The sequence below is a fragment of the Martes martes genome, assembly GCF_963455335.1.
Source record: "Martes martes genome assembly, chromosome: 9".
Lineage (NCBI taxonomy): Eukaryota > Metazoa > Chordata > Mammalia > Carnivora > Mustelidae > Martes > Martes martes.
This window is the reverse complement of record NC_137896.1, coordinates 79,800,845-79,822,131: the sequence shown is the minus strand read 5'-3', so window position 1 is coordinate 79,822,131 and position 21,287 is coordinate 79,800,845. Positions and strand designations below refer to the sequence as shown.

Here is a 21,287-nt window from a genome sequence, read left to right as displayed (position 1 = left end):
TGTCACATAAAACTTATATTAAATAAATTTGTATGCTTTTCTCTTGTGGATCTGTCTTTTGTTACAGAGCCCCAGCCAAGAAGCTTGAAGTGCAGAAGGGAAAAGATTTTTCCTCCCCTACTGTAGCATGAATAGAAGGAGGAGCCTAGGGTAATAAATCTGGAAAGATAAACAGAGTCTATGTCATAAAGTGGAGAATTTACATGTAATGCTGGCTTTTATACTTAGTCATTGAGGAGTAACTGAACAGTTGTAAGCAGGGGAGTAATAGATCAGATTTGCGGGGTTTTTTAAAAAAATATTTATTTGAGGGTTGCCTGGGTGGCTCAGTCAGTTAAGCAGCTGCCTTTGTCTCAGGTCATGATCCCAGAGTCCTGGGATCATGCCCCGTATCAGGCTTCCTGATCAGCAGAAGCCCTGCTTCACCCTCTCTTGCTCCCCCTGCTTGTGCTCTCCTTGTCAAATAAATAAAATCTTAAAAAAAAAAAAAGATGTATTTATTTATTTGAGAATGCATGGGCATGCAAGCTCACAGAAGCTGGGGGAGAGGTAGAGGGAAAGAATCTTCAAGCAGACTCCCCACCAAGCATGGAGCGCAACATGGGGCTCCATCCCAGGACCCAAGAGATCATGACCCATGAGATCATGACCTGAGCAGAAGGCTTAACCAACTGAGCCACCCAGGTGACCCATCAGATTTGCATTTTTAAGATTCCTCTGTGTGGTGGGTGGCACATACCCACCTGAAGGAGTTTTGAAGGAACAAGGAAGGCCAAGGCTAGACTATCACTGAAAGCAAACAGGTGATGATGTGGGTCTGACTAACGAGTCTCACATCAGGCTCTCTACTCGGTGGCAAACCCGCTTCTCTCTTTGCCTGCCACCTCCCCTGCTTCTGCTTTCTCTATCTCTCTCTGTGACAAATAAATAAAATCTTAAAAAAAAAAAAACCACCTCTTTATTGGTAAATATTTCATTATATTTCTCTAAAAGATAAAGACATTTTTAGAAAACCATAATTATTCACATAAAATGTAAATCCATACTCAACTATAAATCCATACTCAACAACTATAAATCCATACTCAAACTTCTCTCACAAACTTCCTATTTTTTAACTGTCTGAATATTTAAGTACTTAATTAACCAGCAAGGAACAATTAGCTTTCTTCTCCCTTGTTTATTTTGCTATTGAGAGCATCATTAAGCCTATATTTTTAGAAGATTTTATTTATTTATTTGACAGAGAGAGAGATCACAAGTAGGCAGAGAGTCAGGCAGATAGAGAGAGAGAGGGAGGGAAGCAGGCTCCCTGCTGAGCAGAAAGCCCAATGCGGGGCTCGATCCCAGGACCCTGAGATATGACCTGAGCAGAAGGCAGAGGCTTAACGCACTGAGCCACCCAGGCGCCCCAAGCCTATTTTATTAAGCCATATTGCTTGCATCATTCTTTTAATTCTTTTAAGTTTATTTAGTTATTTAAGTAATCTCTATACCCAACATGGGGCTTGAACTTACGACTCCAAGACCAAAAGTCGGACCCTTCCCTGATTAAGCCAGCCATGCACACTCATTCCTTTTTTTTTAATCTGAAGTTTCTTTTCATCTGTACGTTCCCCTTCCATCTTGCTATTGTTTTTCTTTTCTTACAATGTATTTGCAGGTCATGTATCCTAAAGAGTTTCCCACATTCTATGTTTTATTGATTGTATCCTCATGGGGTATCATTTTTAAAAACCATATTCTATTCTGTATATCCTGTAAATCCGTAAATTAAAAATTAGATCTAGGAACTTCATTAGATTTAGGTTCAATTCTTTTTTTCTTCCATTGGGAAGTATCTAATGTCTGCTTGCCTCTCTTATGTTGCGCCCCATGACTTGACCTCCAAAACAATAATTTATTTTGCCTACAAATTTGCAGTAGTTAATATTAGTTAATCCCTATTTTTAGATGGAAAATCTGGTTTACTTAAAACAGATCACAACGTGGGGTGCCTGGGTGGGTCAGTGGATTTAGCCTCTGCCTTTGGCTCAGGTCATGATCTCAGGGTCCTGGGATTGGGCCCCGCATCAGGCTCTCTGCTTGACGGGGAGCCTGCTTTCCCCTCTCTCTCTCTGCCTGCCTGCCTGTGATCTCTCTCTCTCTCTCTCTGTCAAGTGAATAAATAAAATCTTGGAAAAAAAAAAAAAAACCAGATCATGAAGCTTTTAAGTTTGCCAGCATCCTCTTTTGGTTTTTCCATTTCCCATCCTCAGACACATTTCACTGGAAAGCTTACAAAGTGATAAAAATGTCAACTAGAAATATTTCAGGGAAAATTAGGAAAATCAAATTAAATTTAAGGAAAACAGGCCTCTGCTTCATGTAATATTGCAAGGCAAACAAAAAAATGAATGATGCAAGCAATATGGCTTAGGAAAAATAGGGCTTAATGGTTGTCTCAATGACATAAACTAAGGCAGAGAGGAAAAACAGATTATACATAGTAACAATAAAAACCATTGTCTTTGCTGTGGAAAATTGAGAAAACATATACACATCCCTCCCCCCTTCTCCAACCCCAAACAGAGCCTAGCTCAGTTTTGCTTTTAGGGGCTTAGCAAGTGGTTTACCATCCACCAGGCAAGACAACCCTCACCTGGATAGACGGCCAAGTATTACTGTTTTATAAAACCTACTTTACAAATCATTAAAGAAACTCTGTAAGGCTATTGCTATTGCCAACATTCTCACATATGCTTTGTGTCTGCTTGGATCTAACTGACAGGATTTGTTTTCAATATTTCCATTCTTCACTAGCAACAGTGCTTTGCATAGCATACACAAGTTTGCACATTTTAATACTTAATATAATCCCATTCTAATGGGGAATTCTAATGGGGAATTAATGCATATTGACACTTTTAAGCAAGCAAATTTTCAGCACTTATTTATTGGGTAAGTTGAGGGGATAAAAAGTAATTCCAATTTGTCACAGAAAAAGAAAAAATATCTTTAGAACTTGAAAACTTTAATTAAAGCAATTGTGTTACCCCATGGGGACAAAAAAGCCAGTAATGGCATCTTCCAAATTCTGCTCTTTTATGGCTAATAGGTCTACAACTTACACTAATAAAACTAGTAGGGTATAACCAACCTTTAGAGATCATGTAATTTAATCCTATTATACAGGTGAGGAAAATGAGACCCAAAGAACTTAAATGACTTGCCCAAGATCCCATAGTTAATAAGTAGCAGAGCAGAACTCTGAAGCCAGGATTTTGGATCCCCAAATTACCGCTGTTTCCAGCATCATACACTTGTTTCCCCGACTGCACATCAGTTGTCTTAACAAGTAATCATATGATATTTATGAGCTACATCAAAGAAGTCTGGTCCTTTTAAAATAGAAATCAGCTTGGTTTTGGCTTGCTTCATGATGGGGGCGGGTCATAAAATGGAGCCCCCTATGAGCTCTACACTCAGCAGGGATTCTGCTAGATTTTCTCTCTCCCTCTCTGTCACCCCTCGCCCCCCACCCTGCTCGCTCACGCACTCATGCTCTTTCTCTCTAAAATAAGTAAATAAATCTTAAAAAATAAAATAAAAGTCAGCATCAGATGCATATGAGTAGAAAGCACTTAGGAAGGGTCATCGTCTAATGCTCATTTCCTCATGGTGTGTAAAAGCGCCTAGTGATCACACGATTAAGTACTAGGTATATCCCAGACATCCCTGCTTTATGAGCGCTTAATATTTATTTGTGAAAGAACATTAAATGAACTTAACTTACATGAACTTCCATAATGAAAAGTGGTAACAGGAGCCCAGCAGTTCAGCTCATGATCTGGGAAGTCGTTGCTCTGAATGCAAATACGGTTTCAATCTACTTACAGGTTTACCTGTAAGTTCTTTGTGCTTTGGCTGGCTACCTTATCTACTAAAAGTAAATAATAATAATAATAATAATAATAATAGTTATTATTATTATTACTATAGCGTCCACTTCATGGAATTATAGTGAAGATTAAAAGAGATAAAATATCTAAAGGGGTTAGCAATGCACCTAGCACACAATTGAACTATAATGATCGCAACTAAAATACTTTGGCTCCCTGTGAGTGAGTGGCTCATGTTATGTGTAAGAAACTAGTAACACCGAGGGCGTTATTCCAGACAGTCCTGGTTTGGCAGGCAATCACAGGTTCAAAGCAAAAGTCTCTGCAATTTAACAAGGAAGTATTTATATCTCTAACTACCCCTCAGTAACAATCAATAGGAGACAATCAACACTTAAACCAAATGAAAACAGGCACCCATCCCAAACCCCTCTTCCAACTCTCTTTCAAAACGAACAAAATTGAACAAAATACAGGACTAAGCCGCCCAGCAAAAACGAGCTCAGCCCCGACCATCCCGGTGTAATCCGGGAGCCGACACCACCTCTGAGACGCGTAGGGTTTGAATTAACGGAAGGGACCTCACGACCCAGGCCAGGGCAGCGGGCGATGTTGGTGCCCAACACCCGCCTTTAAAATCATGGGTTGTCCTGGCTCCCTCGCAAGCGTCGTCCCTCAGCGCGCCTTCACCCCGGGCCCGGGGCCAACACTCTCAGTAAACCCCCAGTTGGCAGCCACAGCCACCTCAACCGGCGCGCGGCGGGCAGCCTGCTACGTCACGTCGGCGCCGCGCTGGTTGGCAGGCCCCCTCTCCACCTCCTCCTCCCGGCGTCCGCGCCGCTTTCTGGAAGCTTCGTGAAGGCGGTGGGCGCGTTCCGTTAGTCTGCGGCCGGCTGAAATCCGGGTCCATCCGTCCTTCCCGAGCCCACGCAGACCCAGCCAAGTTTGCCATGCCCGAGAACGTGGCACCCCGGAGCGGGGCGCCAGCCGGGACTGCCGGCGGCCGCAGCAAAAGCGCCTATCAGGACCGTGACAAGCCGGCCCAAATCCGCTTCAGCAACATCTCCGCGGCCAAAGGTATCGCTTCTTGAGTCCGACCCGAGGCCGTGCGGGGTCGAGCTTATACTCTCATCCTGAACTTGGGTTGCTAAAGCTCATTTTTCTGTTACTTGAGATAATCCTGTCCTTCCAGGGATGGCAGCTCAGTGGAGGGATCTTTACTGTTTTCTGCCGGCAATTCCCAAGGCCAAGTATGGAGACCTTGGGGCTGGCCCTATTCTGAGTCTTACGCGCTCGTAATTTTTCATCCCCGGTCGCTAATCACGCTTCAGGAGAAGCCGAGGACCGCAAGCAGCCGTACCTTGGGATCTGACACATAAGCGCTGTCGTTTATCTGCTTATGGGTTCCACGGTGGTAGAATGTTGTTTGCAGAATACATTTTAGTTTTCAGATGTTCTATAAAAATATCATTTAAAGACGCTCCTGGCGCAACTGATGAAACGAATTTGGTAACCTCCGCGCTTACGTTGGGGCGGGGCCCTTTGTACTGGGCTGTGGGGAAGACTCACCCGTCCTGATGGAGCATGTGGAAAGCCAGGTTGTGCTTTATGTTCTCTCTGCATGTGCAGCCAAACACAAGCAAGTCTAGAAATATGGACAATTTATTGGTGTTTCTTTGTTTTGTATAATTGTATGGTATATGATAGAAATGAAAACCTGAGTTACAGTTCTCTGTTACCATTACTGAGTGGCTTTGTGACCTTCGACCTTTACAACGTTTCTTCACCCATAAAATTGAAGAAAGTGTTCGCACCCCGCACCCCCCCCCCCGGAGTTGTGAGAATTAAGAGTAGTTGTTGAGACAGAAGAGCCTGGAAAAATGAGAACGAAGACTTAGAGATCTTAGCTGATGTATATTGAGTATTGAAATGTGCGTATTTCATTACAGTTAGAGATTAAAGTGCAAGAAGACCTGAGAGGTGAAGATTGAAAGGGTAGGATGGAGCCAAATCTTGAAGGGCCTGGTGAGCAGAGGCCACCTGAATTACCTGTGAACCTGATCTTTTTTTTTTTTCTTTTATTTATTTATTTTTATTTAATTTTTTTTTAAGTGTAACAATTCATTGTTTAGAACCTGACCTTTTTAAATGAGAACTCAGAGGGGCACAACTAGTCTTTCCAAGTCAGACAAAACCCAACAAACTTGATAGAGAAAAGTTGCTGTAGTTTAGGTGCATTTTCAGGATAATTCAGGGAGTCAGTTTTTTATTTGGATGTTATCTCAAAAACATGCCACCCCAAAATTGGTTGATAATGTAAAAACCGTAAACACAGAAAAGTAATACTAGTTCTAGTACTCTTCAGGAGGTCCTTTTAACAGACCCTACTGTGTGCCATACTGTATCTTAAACATCAGACACTTTTGGAGATGTAAGCAGTCTAAAATCTTTTATTTTTTTTGGGTAGGGTGTGTTTTCCTAACTTCATGTAGATGAGTGTGAGGACATTCTTAAAGTGAATCAGTCTTTTGGTAGAATCATAGCCATGGGGTCCACTAAAATCTCCTGAGAGGCTAATATTGACTGGATAATTAGGAATAGCAGTCCAAAATTATGAGACAATTAAATAGAAAATAACTTTTAATTATAGCATTTTTTTTTTCCTTAAGGTCTTTATGTATTATTCACGCAGTAAAAGGAAGTGTGCTGGTTGTGGGGTATACGATGATTAGGGCACAATCTCAGCCCTGTGTATATGGGGTGAGGTGGTATGTGAGGAAGGGGAGGATCTAATTATTTGTCTTGGGCTTCTCAAAGAAAAGGGGATTTGTCTTGACTGTTCATCAAATCCAGTTTCCCTTCAGTGGACCAATAAACATTCTTAGGGAAGTTAATAAGAGTAAGTAACTTTGGAATGGTAGACTATATACCCAGCGATGTTTCATAATGTACCTACCGATGATGACTGAAAGCTAGGGTTTTTGTTTGGGTTTATTTGGTGGCAGGGTATGTAAAGATGGGCCATCTTTATACCAGCTTCACATTGGTGGACAAGTCTTAGCCTTCAAAAATTACACTCTGTATTTAGAGAAGACAGAATAGACAAATAAAGGGAATTATATAGTAGGAAGTCTTGCCTCTCCTGTTGCTTGTGTTCTTTTAAGGAATGGAGAAAAAATGCAGTCTCCATTTTGAGCTCATAACTACATTGTGCTTATTTTGATACTTAGAGGAAGGTTAGGTAAATCCTCAAATTTTATTCTACTATAGGTAGGGCGCAAGTATTATGTACAGTGACTTTAACAACAAAAGGTGGGTGTCGTACAATTAAAGGAATAAATTACTGTGTTTCCAGTAGATTATTATTAGACAGTGAGTTTTCTTTAATAGACACAGTAAATGGTTGCACACCATATCCTAATAAGGACAGATGATCATTTGAGAGGAGAAATATGTTGATTTTTTTAAAGAGGTCCTGATTTCTTCCTTCTGTTTACAGCTGTTGCTGATGCTATTAGAACAAGCCTTGGACCAAAAGGAATGGACAAAATGGTAAAAAAAAAAACAACAAACAACGGATTATTCATTACATATTGGGTGCTGCTGTCCACACTGCAGATTCTCAATAGTGGGTTAAGATAGGCTGCCTAAAGAGCAAAAAGTGCTAGAAGGGTACTTTGAGAGTTTAGAAGACTAATAGATTGCTTTGGGGTGAGCAGGACTTAAGTATAATTCATATTTTTTTAATGATCTTTAAACAATGAAAGTACATACACAAAAGTTGTTATCTGTTGTGTTGTTACACAACAGTAGAGTAGTAGTAGTAGAGTAAGGCTGTAGCTATACATGCTTGAGTTCAGTGTTCCTTATTGCTGTCACTGTGACCCTGCATGGTTCTGTGGAATTTCAGTTGTTCTAGTGTGACTGAAAGGCAGCGTAAAACATTGCAGTGCATTCCAGACCATCCAGTTTTGAGAAATATACCCTCAAATTCAGTGCCAATTAATATCCAAAATGAGAGAGAAACCATATGAGGGATTATCTAGATGATACACAGATTATTATTCCGTGTGGATGTTTTAAAATCTATCCCTGCTAGTGAGCCTGTTTACCCTTTGTTGAAAATACTAAGACATAAGTTACTTTTTTGAATGTAAGAATTGTATTTACTGTGTTTGTGGTGCTTTTTGAAAATCCATGGTGTCATTTCTTTCTTCTTCTTTTTTTAATTATTTTTATTAACATAAAATGTATTATTTGCCCCAGAGGTACAGGTCTGTGAATCATCAGGCCTACACATTTCACAGCACTCAACAATAGCACACACCCTCCCCAATGTCCATAAACCCAACCACCGCTTCCCTACTCCCCCCCCCCCCCCCCCCCCCCGCAAGCAACCCTCAGTTTGCTCTGTGAGATTAAGAGTCTGTTATGGTTTGTCTCCCTCCTGATCTCATCTTGTTTCATTTTTTCCTTCCCTACCCCGCACAGCCCTCTGCCCTGCCTATCAAATTTCTCTTTATCAGAGAGATCATATGATAATTGTCTTTCTCTGATTGACTTATTTCGCTCAGCATAATACCCTCTAGTTCCATCACGTCTTTGCAAATGGCAAGATTTCATTTCTTTTGATGGCTGCATAGTATTCCATTGTATGTGTATATATATATATATATATATATATACCACATCTTCTTTATCCATTCATCTGTTGATGGACATCTAGGTTCTTTCCATAGTTTGACTATTGTGGACATTGCTGCTATAAACATTCGGGTGCACATGCCCCTTCAGATCACTACATTTGTATCTTTAGGTTAAATACCCAGTAGTATGATTGCTGGGTTATAGGGTAGCTTTATTTTCAACTTTTTGAGGACCTCCATGCTGTTTTCCAGAGTGGCTGCACCAGCTTGCATTCCCACCAACAGTGTAAGAGGGTTCCATGGTATCATTTCTTAAGATGGATGAACCCAGTAATGTTAGTAATTTTTCTTAGTAGTATTTCTGCTTTGTGTTTTGTGTGTCTAGTTTTCCTTCACTTTCAAACAAATGAAAAAAATAGCTGGAGTAAAGCCAGGTATTTCCATTTGTAAAGTTAGACTGTTGCTGCATATTTCTTAAATCACTATAGTAATGTAAGAGAATTTGAAATTAAGCACAGTTGTAAACTATGCAAACATAAATTAACTTCTCTACCAAGAAACTTTAAAATTAATAGAGCTTTTAGGGTGTCATTGTGCTGGGTAAAGAACAATTTTTGAAATACAGCTTTTTTAAAAAATGAAACTTTACAGATTCAAGATGGAAAAGGCGATGTGACCATTACAAATGATGGAGCCACCATTCTGAAACAAATGCAAGTGTTACATCCAGCAGCCAGAATGGTAAGTATAATTTCAGATGAGATTCCTTTTTTTTTAAAGTGTATTGTTTGATATTTGTAAACAATTAATTTTGTTTTATTTGATCACATTGTATTATTTAAACACTGTGAATTCTTTTTTGTTTTAAAACAGGCATGTTATTAGGATACATTGTGTGCCTAACATTGTGCTCTTCAGTGCAAGGTTGTAATAAAACATGAATCTCCTTGTCCATAGGAATGTACTGTATAGTAGAGGGAGAAGAAGATAAAAACATGAAATGGCTTTAATAGTTCAGTGGGTGTTAGTTGACAGAGAGCAGTGTAACCTTAATTGTGTGCAAAATCAAGCTTCTAAAATACTGAGGTTCATTAAAAACAGTTACCAGTCCAGCTTAAGTGTGATGATGATTCCAGTATAAGTGAGAAGTCACCATATCTGCGAAAAGAAATTCCTGTCAAAAAGTTATGTTTGATTACGTAAAGTGACTTTTAAGATGAATCAGGTTAGGCTTATCCAGGGTCAGTTCAGATAAACTACCAAAGGACTCCAAACTGACACGTGTCTCTTCCAGAATCCCCTGTTGTTTAGTTTCCAAGTCTACAGGGTACCTTTGGTGCAACATCATTTACACTTTCTGACAGGAACTTTTAATAGCTGGGGAGAAAAAATGTATAACCATAGTCTGAACCAAAAAATCATAACATAGATTCTTATAGAGAGTATATGAGCAAAATTTTGCATGTCACAAATAAGTCAATCATTTTAAAATGAAACTCATAAATAAAATGAAACCCAAGAAGTCAAGAATTTTATTGTGGGGCGCCTGGGTGGCTCATTGGGTTAAAGCCTCTGCCTTCTGCTCCGGTCATGATCCGAGGGTCCTGGAATCGAGCCCCGCATCGGGCTCTCTGCTCAGCAGGAAGCCTGCTTCCTCCTTTCTGCCTGCCTCCCTCCCTCTATACCTGCTTGTGATCTCTATCAGTCAAATAAATAAATAAATAATCTTTAAAAAAAAAAAAAGAATTGTATTGAGTCTTACAGTGTTGATAATAATCAAATTGTTTTTGACACTGATATGAATGCCATTCATTTATATTTCACTTAGATGTTATTGGGTCCTCACGTTTCTCACTGAGCAACTTAGCATGTTCTGTTTACTTAGCTGGTGGAGCTGTCTAAGGCACAAGATATAGAAGCAGGAGATGGCACCACATCAGTAGTCATCATTGCTGGCTCTCTCTTAGATTCCTGTACCAAGCTTCTTCAAAAAGGTAGGTAGGACATAGGACATGTTTTATTACTAAATAAAGGCCAAAAGTTACTGAGTAATAGATTTGGTATTTGATTTGGAATAACTAATTTTGTTAGGAATTTTTAGGTTTAATTTTGTTGTGTTTATTATATGAATAAGAACATTGTTTCTTTTTGTTTCTTCATTTTTTTTTTTTCCTCAACCGGCCTTCATTTTGAATGGAACTTCATAAAATTTTTGCTTTTCTAAAATAAGGTGTGGTGGTGGTACTGATCTTAGATTCTAGATGAGAATGATGATTTGGGAAAGGTAGCATAGTTTCTTCTGGTAAATACTGCTTAATCATAGTGGAGACTCTCCAGTCATTTATTCTATTATAACATAGATTTGTGGTTTTGAAAAGTGTAAATATCGCATGAGTGCAGAATTGACTGTTCCAGATTAATGGAAATAAGTTATTTGCCATAATAGCAGTTAAGGTTGTTCAGACTGTTTTATTTATAACTGAAGCGTAAGTTAATAGAGATCATTTTAAAAATTATGACTACTCTGAAATTATAATGAATAAAAAATCTTAAGGGGTGTCATATGTAGTTTATGTGTTGTAATAACTAAATTTTAACAAATGACAGGGATTCATCCAACCATCATTTCTGAGTCATTCCAGAAGGCTTTGGAAAAGGGTATAGAAATCTTGACTGACATGTCTCGACCTGTGGAACTGAGTGACAGAGAAACCTTATTAAATAGTGCTACCACTTCCCTGAACTCAAAGGTGAGACCAGTACTAAGGGATCATTTTTAAATTACTTTTTAAAGCTTGTTAAGAATTGTAACTCTTAGGTTGTGATTTTTATGCTGTGCAGTTCATAAACATAAGGTCTGGAGTGTCTGGGTAATTGAGGTAATTTGTACAACTGAATTAGTTAACGTCAAATCTCTTCCTCAGGGCTGTCAGATAAACTGTACGTCCATGTTATAGACGGGAAAATAGATCTAGTGAAGTTAAGTAACTAATCCAAGACCTATCAGTAAGGGATAAGTGGAGATTGGAACCCAGGACAGGTTTGCCCATCCGTGGTCCCTCTTAACTAATAACCAGTGCTTTTTTAGTTTTCAAGTGTAAAGCATTGATTTTTTTTTTAAATTTCCCGCAAACTTAACGTTCTTGTTTTCTGTCATGTCCTTTGTCCCCCCCCCCATTTTTTTTCATCAGCATTATTTTGATACATTCATCTTCTTCAGTGACCTGGATAGTGTTAGTGACATACATGATAACTGTTGAATGTCCTCAGACCTAATATGGACAGAATAGCAGGGTCACAGAGTCTAGACTGTTTGGTTTATTGCTGGGCTCATTACTTGACTAAGCTGTGTGACTCTGAATTTCTTCATCTGAAGATTGAGTGAGTATATAAACATAAAGGGCTAAGACCATTGTCTTACATACAATAAGTTCTTAGTAAAGTGTTAGCCAGAAGTTATTTTTATTAGTCCCTCAGTATTATGTGTGCATATATAGAGCATTTGCTCACAGATTGATTGTAGGTAAGAAACGTCTACATATAATTTGATTTTTGGATTTTCTATAGAGCTACTAATCTAGACAGTCCCATCTAATAGGTTAATAAACTAGGAAAAGAAGCCTACATATTTTGTGCCCTTGGTGATGGACAGCTGAGTGGAGAAGATAGTTTGTCTGGAATGTGGTGTCGTGTTCCCATTCTCCCTGTTACCCCAAAAAAGTGGTTACGATTTCTTGAAGATCTTAGTTATTAAAGAACTAGGAGGGGTGCCTGGGTGGCTCAGTGCGTTAAGCCTCTGCCTTCAGCTCAGGTCATGATCTCAGGGTCCTGGGATCGAGCCCCACATCGAGCTCCCTGCTCAGTGAAGAGCCTGCTTCCCCTCCCCCCTTCTGCCTGCCTCTCTGCCTACTTGTGATCTCTGTTTGTCAGATAAATACATAAAATCTTTAAGAAACAAAAAGAACTAGGATTTTTTGTGTGTGTGTGAAAGTGACTTTATTTAATTTTTTAAATTCTAGGTTGTCTCTCAGTATTCAAGTCTGCTTTCTCCAATGAGTGTAAATGCAGTGATGAAAGTGATTGATCCAGCCACAGCTACTAGTGTAGATCTTAGAGACATTAAAATTGTTAAGAAACTTGGGTAAGCATTTCTAATTACGATTTTAGTAAAAATTAAAGAGACACCTGGGTGGCTTAGTCGATTAAGCCTCTACCTTCAGCTCAGGTCATGATCCCAGGGTACTGGGATCAAGTCCTGCATCAGGCTCCGGCTTCTCCCTCTGCCTGCCATTCCCCCTGCTTGTGTGCTCTCTCTGTCTCTGACAAATTTTTTTAAAAAATTAAGAACTTTTATTAATGTGGGAATCTCAGGAATTTGTTTATATTCCGTTATGATGGCAAGGCATTAGTGTGATCAAAGAATTTTAGGAATTGGGGCAGTAATAAATGTGAGACTGACTTGTATTTTATTGACTGATGATTTTTAATCTGTTAGCAACCTATTAAACTCACAGATTTCCACCCTTTGTTAACTGTGTCCTCCTTGTTTCCTTTTTTCTTAGTGGCACAATTGATGACTGTGAGCTGGTGGAAGGGCTGGTACTTACTCAAAAGGTGGCAAATTCTGGCATAACGAGAGTTGAAAAGGCTAAGATTGGACTTATTCAGTTTTGCTTATCTGCTCCCAAAACAGATGTAAGTAAAAGCAAATGAAATTAGTTCCTTATGTATGTAACTTTCTAATAGCTTAGATCTTTGTTCAATATTATAAAAATACAGTATAGTGATACTAGTGGTAAAGATCATAGATTCTGAAAGAATTAGTAGAATTGAGACAAAAGGAGAAATTATTGGATGCCAGACATGACAGATCTATAGCTTCAGTTGGCTGTCATTGAAATTGAGCGTTGACTCACAGATGAAGGCGAATAACAGGGCACTATGTATGAAATAATAAAATTAGGTTATGTAAAAGTTACAAAGTAAGTGGAAGTTCCAGTTTCTTTAGGTTTCTGAGAAACCGCCATCCATCCTGTAGCAGCAGACAGATCTTTTGTCCTATATTTACACAAATGAAAGTTGAAACCAGCTTACTATTTAAGGTATTTTCTTATCTTTTAATCGTAAGTGCTTTTTCCAAAAGGGAGTGGTTGATCCTGTCACTTCGCTCAGATTTGCTCCTTTTACATTGTACTGGCATATAGGTTTCCTGTTGAGTCATGTGTTTCCCAAACATTAAACCCATAGAAAAATTAATGTTGTTTTATACACGTTTAATTAATAAGATTTGTCTCTGATACCACCTTTTAGCATACCAGTTTTTCTAACAAGCCATAGAGTTAAAAGGATACAACTGAAATTTCAGTAATGTGTATCTTTCTATGAAAAAAATTGACATATTCAGGAACAAGGATAACCATTTTAAAATTACCAAAGTGTACTTGCAAAAAATATAAATAACACAGCAAGGTGTATAGATGAAAGTTAAAGACCTGAGTTACAGTTGGTATATTTACTCATTTTCCTAGACCTTTTCTGTGTATGACTCTGGTTTGTTGTTAGGCATAATTTTGGTTGAATTTATTATGATAACGTAATATTTTCATTAAAAGTCTGTCCTTTTCACTTAAAAACTTTTTTAAACACCAAAAAAAAAAAAAACAACAACAACAACAACGAAAAACCGACCACAAAACTCTTAGAGTGCAATTTATTAATACGATGTTCTTTTTTCTCAACAGATGGATAATCAAATAGTAGTTTCTGACTATGTCCAGATGGACCGAGTGCTGCGGGAGGAGAGAGCCTATATTCTCAATTTAGTGAAGCAAATTAAAAAAACAGGATGTAATGTCCTTCTCATACAGAAGTCTATTCTGAGGTGTGGGAGCTATTTATTTTGTTCAGCTTTGAATGACAAGTTTATTTTAGCAAATTTTTTTTTTAAGCAATTTTTTAAAGAAACATTTGGAGTGGGTAGATTGCTAGAAATCTAGAATGAATCTGCATTTTGGGACATTGTATTCTGATAAATCCTCTGAAGTGGATTCTCTTTCCATTGCGATGATTTAACTATGTGGGATATACAGTTGACCCTCGAGCAACTCAGGTTTGAACTATATGAGTCCACTTACATGTGGATTTTTTTTTTTTACAGTACATAAATTTTTTTTTAACAGTACTATAAATGTATTTTCCTTGTGGTTTTTAAGTTCTCTTTAAGTAATCTCTGCACCCAACATGGGGTTCGGAACTCGTGACCCTTAGATTAAGAGCTGCATATTCCAACTAAGCCAGCCAGCCAGCCAGCCACTCATGATTTTCTTAACATTTTCTTTTCTCTAGCTTTATTGTAAGAATACAGCATATTGACTAGCTATGTTTTCTGTAAGGCTTTGGTCAGCAAGTTATTAGTAGTCAAGTTTTGGGGAAGTCAGAAGTTATATGCATATTTTTTTACTGGAGAGGGGGAGTTGGTGCCCCTAATTCTCATTGTTTTGGGGTCAACTTTATGTTCTTTCTAGACCAAGATCCTAAATATCGAGCAAATGGAATGCTTTGTTTTTGATACATTTGGTTTAGAATTGGTTAGCTAGCTAAAAGAGGCGTTTATTTAAAGGTCCATGGAATTGCTTGCCTTGAAATTTAGAAATTCTTTTGAGGGGAATGTAAGATAGTTCATGGATCAAAAGAATTTTCCAAAGTTTGAACTGATCCCTTTTATTTCCTTCAGTGTTTTCTTCTAATAAGTAGATGTAGTCCCTTGTACTCTGTTAATAAATGTTATGCCAGGAAATACTAGGGGTGACTATTTTATATAGAAACCTTGATGAAGAGTTTGATTACCTGGTTCTCCTACCAAGTCGTATCATAGGTAGTGACCTTAAGTAAACTTCTCAAAATTTTAGTTAGCTTATCTGTAGAACAGGGATCAGAATATCCACCCTTCCAGTGTCACAGGGTTGTCAGGAGCTTTGTTCAGATAATTTGTGAGAAAGCATAAATTTGTGGAGTCTTGAATTAATCATACGTCTAAATTCATCAAATATCAATAAAGTTTCAATTATCAAAGATACATTCATTTAGTACTAAAAACTATGACAGTAATTACCTTTTATTGTATTCTTTATAAATAGTGTTGCCTGGGGTACATTTTAATATGATCCATTGGAAATCTTCAAAGAGTTTTGAGCTCATAAACTTGGTCAACTAAATTTAAAGCGTCTTCCTATACTAATTGAGTTATTCATCATTAAACAGTAATGATGAATAGCTTAAAAAGCAGTTTAAGAGCATTTTTTTAAATCTAGCATTGGCCTAATCACTGATTTTGTGTTTTAGAGATGCTCTTAGTGATCTTGCATTACATTTCCTGAACAAAATGAAGATTATGGTGGTTAAGGATATTGAAAGAGAAGACATCGAATTCATTTGTAAGGTAAAATATTCGTAGCTTCTGTGTGAAAATATCCAGTAATCAAATGTTGTCTTAATTTGTGGGTTTGATACTTTTCCCAGACAATTGGAACCAAGCCAGTTGCTCATATTGACCAATTTACTGCCGACATGCTGGGATCAGCTGAGTTAGCTGAGGAGGTCAATTTAAATGGTTCTGGCAAACTACTCAAGGTAACAGTATTGTAATACAGCTTTTATTTACCTGGGTTTTTGTTTGTTTTAACCCTTATTTCTGTACCTAATTTGGAGTGTGTTTACTATAGATTACAGGCTGTACAAGCCCTGGAAAAACAGTTACAATTGTTGTCCGTGGATCTAACAAATTGGTGATTGAAGAAGCTGAGCGCTCCATTCATGATGCCCTGTGTGTTATTCGCTGTTTAGTGAAGAAGAGGTAATATAAGTCACTGAGTAACGTTTTGATTGTTAACATTTCTATTTTGACTATTTTTAAGGTATAAATAGTAAGTTATTAAAAATAGCTTTTTGTTGGATAAAATAAGCTAAAAATGTATTTGTGAATTTCAGAGCTCTTATTGCAGGCGGTGGTGCTCCAGAGATAGAATTGGCCCTACGGTTAACTGAATATTCACGAACATTGAGTGGCATGGAATCCTACTGCGTTCGTGCTTTTGCAGATGCTATGGAAGTCATTCCATCTACACTAGCTGAAAATGCTGGCCTGAATCCCATTTCTACAGTAACAGAACTAAGAAACCGGCACGCCCAAGGAGAAAAAACTACCGGCATTAATGTCCGAAAGGTAATAATTTAGTCTTTTTAATTATTACAGAAAATACTGATTAAAATGTTAACAACTTCATAATTGTCTATTGAAAAAGAGCTTTTTTTTTTTTTTTTTTTTTTTTTTGGTGGACAGCAAAGCAAGATTTATTGAGCAATTGTAAAGTCTACTGAATGATAGAGTACAAAGCTACCAGAGAGGGAGGGGACCCGAGAGAGTTGCCTGGATGAAAAGCTTTTTAATGAATTTTTTTTTAAAGATTTTATTTATTTATTTGACAGAGATCACAGGTAGGCAGAGAGGCAGGCAGAGAGAAGGGGGAAGCAGGCTTTGCTGAGCAGAGAGCCCGACGCGGGGCTTGATTCCAGGACCCTGAGATCATGACCTGAGCCGAAGGCAGAGGCTTAACCCACTGAGCCACCCAGGCGCCCCTGGATGAAAAGCTTTTTAATCGAAAGTAATCTTGTGGGGGAGCTGGGTGGCTCAGTCGATTAAATATCTGACCCTTGATTTTGACTCAAGTCACGGTCTCAAGAGTTGTGGGGTCAGGCTCCCTGCTCAGTGGGGAGTTTGCTCAAGATTCCCTCTCCCTCTGCCCACCATGCTTACTCACTCTCAGGTAAATAAATCTTTTGAAAAAAAGTACTCTTGGGTTTAGGGGCACCTGGCTGGCTCAGTTGGAAAAGCATATGACTCCTGATCTTCATGTTGTGAATTCAAAGCACTGCATTATGCATAGAGATTACCTTAAAAAAAAAGTAATCTCAGATCCAAGTATGAGAACCACAGGTCAACTAATTCATGCCATTGAGTAAGAATGAAGAGGATGTCTTCAGTGAAAAGTAGTGTTTGTTCATTACTCTGCTACTTATTGATTGTGTAACTCTTAGTGAGTTATTTAGTCTGTGCTTCAGTTTTCTCAGTTGTAAAAACAGGGACAATTAATAGTTCCCTCAAAGGCCTGTTGTGAGGATTAAATGTATTACCAGCTAGGAGACTCTTACTAAGTTGCCTGGCATAGAGTAAACATTACATAAATATTAATTGTTGCTGCTTTTGTGACCAGTAGCCTAGTATAGTTGTGTAGCGTAAACACAACAGTAATAATCTTCCCTTTTGTATTAGTGCTTCATTAATGTCTCTATTGAAGAGACAAATAATACGTAATGGAAGATAACTGACAATCCAAGGATAAATAGATTTATTTATTTAAAATAATACCGAACTCAAAAGGAAGGGCATTGCCTAGTTAGGGAAAGCTTTATGAAGGTGCAGCTTTGGTAGGAGATGAAATTTTAGGTGGGGAAACAAATGTTTTATAGGTGAAAGGAACCAAGAAATTACTTGTTTTTTGTCTAGAGGGTTATACGCTGGTCATACAGTGGACTTTAAGGTTGGAAAAGCTCCCATAAGAGCTAGAATGAGGAGGCCTTTTGAGTATTGGATCAGTTGTGAAGGAGTTTCATTTTGCTTTTATTCCAGTAGTTGGGAACTACTAATTTTTTTTTTAACCAAGAGGCTAAGATTATGAAAAAGTATTTTTAGGAGGGAAGACTGGAGGCATGGTTACCTGTTACAGCCATCTTCACAGAATGCAGCAATCCCGAGAGAAGGGAGACTGAGATAGTTGCAGTAACAATTTAAAAGTGGGATTTGAGGGAGATACAAAGGCAGGGCAGACCAGCCTTGGCCATATTCAGAATTAGGGTTCAGGGATGATTTGAGCATTAAAGATCTTAGAATTTTTAATATGTATAATTGCCTAATTTTGCCTGGGTATTTTTAAGTTGAAGATAATTAGGAATTGGGTCACCTGGATGTCGTTGGACGTCTGCCTTCGGCTCAGGTCATGATCCCAGGGTCCTGGGATCAAGCCCCTAGTTAGGCTCCCTGCTTAGCAGGGAGCCTGCTTCTCCTCTCCCATTCCCCCTGCTTGTATTCCCTCTCTTGCTGTCTCTCTGTTAAATAAATAAAATCTTTTTTTTTTTTTCCCAAGATAATTAGGAGTTGTTTGGGGTCTAGGATTGGGGGAATCCAGAATTCCCCCAAAACTAAAAATTCAGTTTAATTTTCGTTAAATAGAACGTCCGATATAGAGAAGAGCTTAAATAGAGTATTTTACTTTTGACTAGAACAAGGGAAAACTAGGTTCGAAAGGCCTTGTGTTATACTGTTAACAGTGTAATTGGTGAGGTATGTAATCACAAACACTAAAAGCAATTTGTGCTATTTGGCAGGGTGGTATTTCCAACATTTTGGAGGAACTGGTTGTCCAGCCTTTGTTGGTTTCAGTCAGTGCACTGACTCTAGCAACTGAAACTGTCCGGAGCATTCTGAAAATTGATGATGTGGTAAGTATAAATAGATTATGAATTTCCCTACAGGGTCAAAAAGGTATATTTTTTAAAGAATTTTGGGAGGGGAACAGGGTGGTACATGTTACTTTGTTGGTCATCAAGGTGATAATAAGAGTTCATAATTTTTACAGTCATTTCTCACTTGTGAAAATAGGATTTGGTAATCGGGCAGTTTGGTAATTGCACGAAACTTCTTTGATCATTAAAATTCTATTATTATAAGTTGTGGAACTCAGGTTTTTTTCTTGTCAGGTAAACACTCGGTAATTGGATGAACACTGGCCGACTGGCACCACTGTGGCCCCTAAAGTGCTTCTGGAGTGGAAGATCACCTTGGTGTTCCTTGCTGTTTGGAAGATTGTTTCCTTTGTGAATTCCTGGGCCTGGTCTTCCAGTGGCACTTGCTTAAAATTGTATTGACAAAACTTAATTAAAATATTAAATGTTTGGTTTCAAAAAGCAGATTAATTTATTGGCTCTTCCGTCCCAACATTCAGTTACTTCTCATATTGTTGAAAAAGCTATGTAAGAAGAGAAAAAAATGAGTTCATATTTACCTGTTGACTTTGTTAAGTCTCAGTCCTGAGTGCTTTAAGTTTTGTGGGTTTTGTTTTTTTGTTTTTAAACAGAAGTATTGAGAAATTTTAAATGGCCCAATATGCTCATCACCCTGATAAATGAACAGATAGGGGTGCCTGGGTGGCTCAGTCATTAAGTGTGCCTCTATAGTGTTAACTTTTAAAATAGCATATCAAAGTGATACATGCTGTTCTTTAAACTTTTTGTGAAAATTTTCATAATAAAAAATTAAGGGTTAGGAATAAATAACACTTGAGGAAAAAAAACAAGCATGCAAAATCTCTGCCCCACTGGGGCATAAAACTATCCTCTATATTTATAGATATCTAATGATATAGCTGCAAAGTATGTAAAGCAGAAATGGTTCAGTTGGTTAAGTGTCTGACTGGCTCACATGATCTCAGGGTTGTGAGATGGAGCCCTCCTCCTACCACATTACTTTGCAATGACACCTGCAACTTAACAATATTTGACAGAGAGGGAATACAAGCAAGGGGAGTGGGAGAGAGAAGCTGAGCAGTATGTATGCCATAATGTCAATAATTAAGTGTATAGGTTGGTACATCAATTCACTGTTAAGCTACACTCATCCACATCAGGTGTTAAAACAGGACCATGGGATCGTAACCTGAGTGTTGTGCCCTTAACTACATTTCTCTAAGTCCTATGGTTTCCCTCGCATAATTCTGCATTATCATTTTAGGTGTTAGTGAATGAAAGTTTGTCTGCTCTTCTACGCACACACAGACACATGATGTGTTTGTCCTCGAACTCATTCCTTCTAATCTTCAATTTGTGGTGCTTCAGCATGCAGGCCTGTCTTGCTGTTAGGGTCAGGCTTACACCGAATCCCAAGAGGGTCACCTGCAGCCACAGAACCATTTGCATGTGAATAACTAGAAGTCCCTACTGTGGTGGCTTAAGGCACCCATACCTCATGAACTTCTGGTTCTGGCTTCTGCTTGGAATTGAGCCAGCATTTGTTCCAGTAGGCAAAGCAAGTCTCAGCCAAAAGAAAGAACAGCCTGAAGGAGGTGGGGAAATGGATTTTCCAGCCCCGTGACCAAGAAAGGCTTGGTAAGAAGGGCTCATGGGTGCCTGGCTGACTCAGAACAGCATATGACTAGATCTGAGAGTCCTGAGTTCAGTCTCCATGATGGGCATAAAGCTTGGTTAAAAAGAAGATTAAAAAAGAAAAAGGGCTCAGACCTCACAGATAGGTGCTAGGAAATGCACACTACATACCTTAACTTTAGGTAGGGTGGCAATGGCTGGTTGTAGGGCTAGGGGGCCAGAGGAGGCCGAAGGATAGGGAGGAGAGGGTGTGGGCAGCTTCAGCCCGAAGTAGTAGACTTAGCAGGTTGGCTGAGACTGCACCACAGACATGGTATAGAGGGAAGGCGCCATTTGAAACGCCCAAATCCTGAGTAGGGAGCTGCTGATGGGGTGTGGTGGAGATGGTGTGTGTCTGTGGTTACTGTCGGGCGCTTGCACCCTCAACCCCATCACTGTAAAGTTGATTGTCCTAACCACAAACACCTGGTTCATACACTGCAGTGTCACTCACTGGTGGGTGGGCCCGGCTCCACCCAACTCTGGGCTTTTACTGGTCAAACAAAAA

General features: G+C 38.8%; 1 protein-coding gene across 1 annotated transcript; it reads left to right on the top strand.

The window, feature by feature from the left end:
* Nucleotides 1-4,709: 4,709 nt before the first annotated feature.
* Nucleotides 4,710-19,549, top strand: CCT4 (chaperonin containing TCP1 subunit 4). The gene is made up of 14 exons (XM_080813120.1): nucleotides 4,710-4,958; nucleotides 7,381-7,433; nucleotides 9,179-9,268; nucleotides 10,413-10,521; nucleotides 11,135-11,277; nucleotides 12,547-12,668; nucleotides 13,090-13,222; nucleotides 14,269-14,408; nucleotides 15,869-15,965; nucleotides 16,046-16,156; nucleotides 16,249-16,379; nucleotides 16,514-16,748; nucleotides 18,968-19,081; nucleotides 19,340-19,549. The coding sequence occupies exons 1-14, from the start codon at nucleotides 4,832-4,834 to the stop codon at nucleotides 19,352-19,354; spliced, it is 1,620 nt and encodes a 539-aa protein (XP_080669246.1). The 5' UTR covers nucleotides 4,710-4,831; the 3' UTR covers nucleotides 19,355-19,549.
* Nucleotides 19,550-21,287: the final 1,738 nt, after the last annotated feature.

Coding starts and splice junctions, on each gene's coding strand:
- CCT4 (XM_080813120.1), top strand. CDS start 4,832: ATGCCCGAGAACGTGGCACCCCGGAGCGGGGCGCCAGCCGGGACTGCC. Junction 15,966..16,045: donor ACATCGAATTCATTTGTAAG/GTAAAATATTCG, acceptor TACTTTTCCCAG/ACAATTGGAACCAAGCCAGT. Junction 16,749..18,967: donor CCGGCATTAATGTCCGAAAG/GTAATAATTTAG, acceptor GCTATTTGGCAG/GGTGGTATTTCCAACATTTT.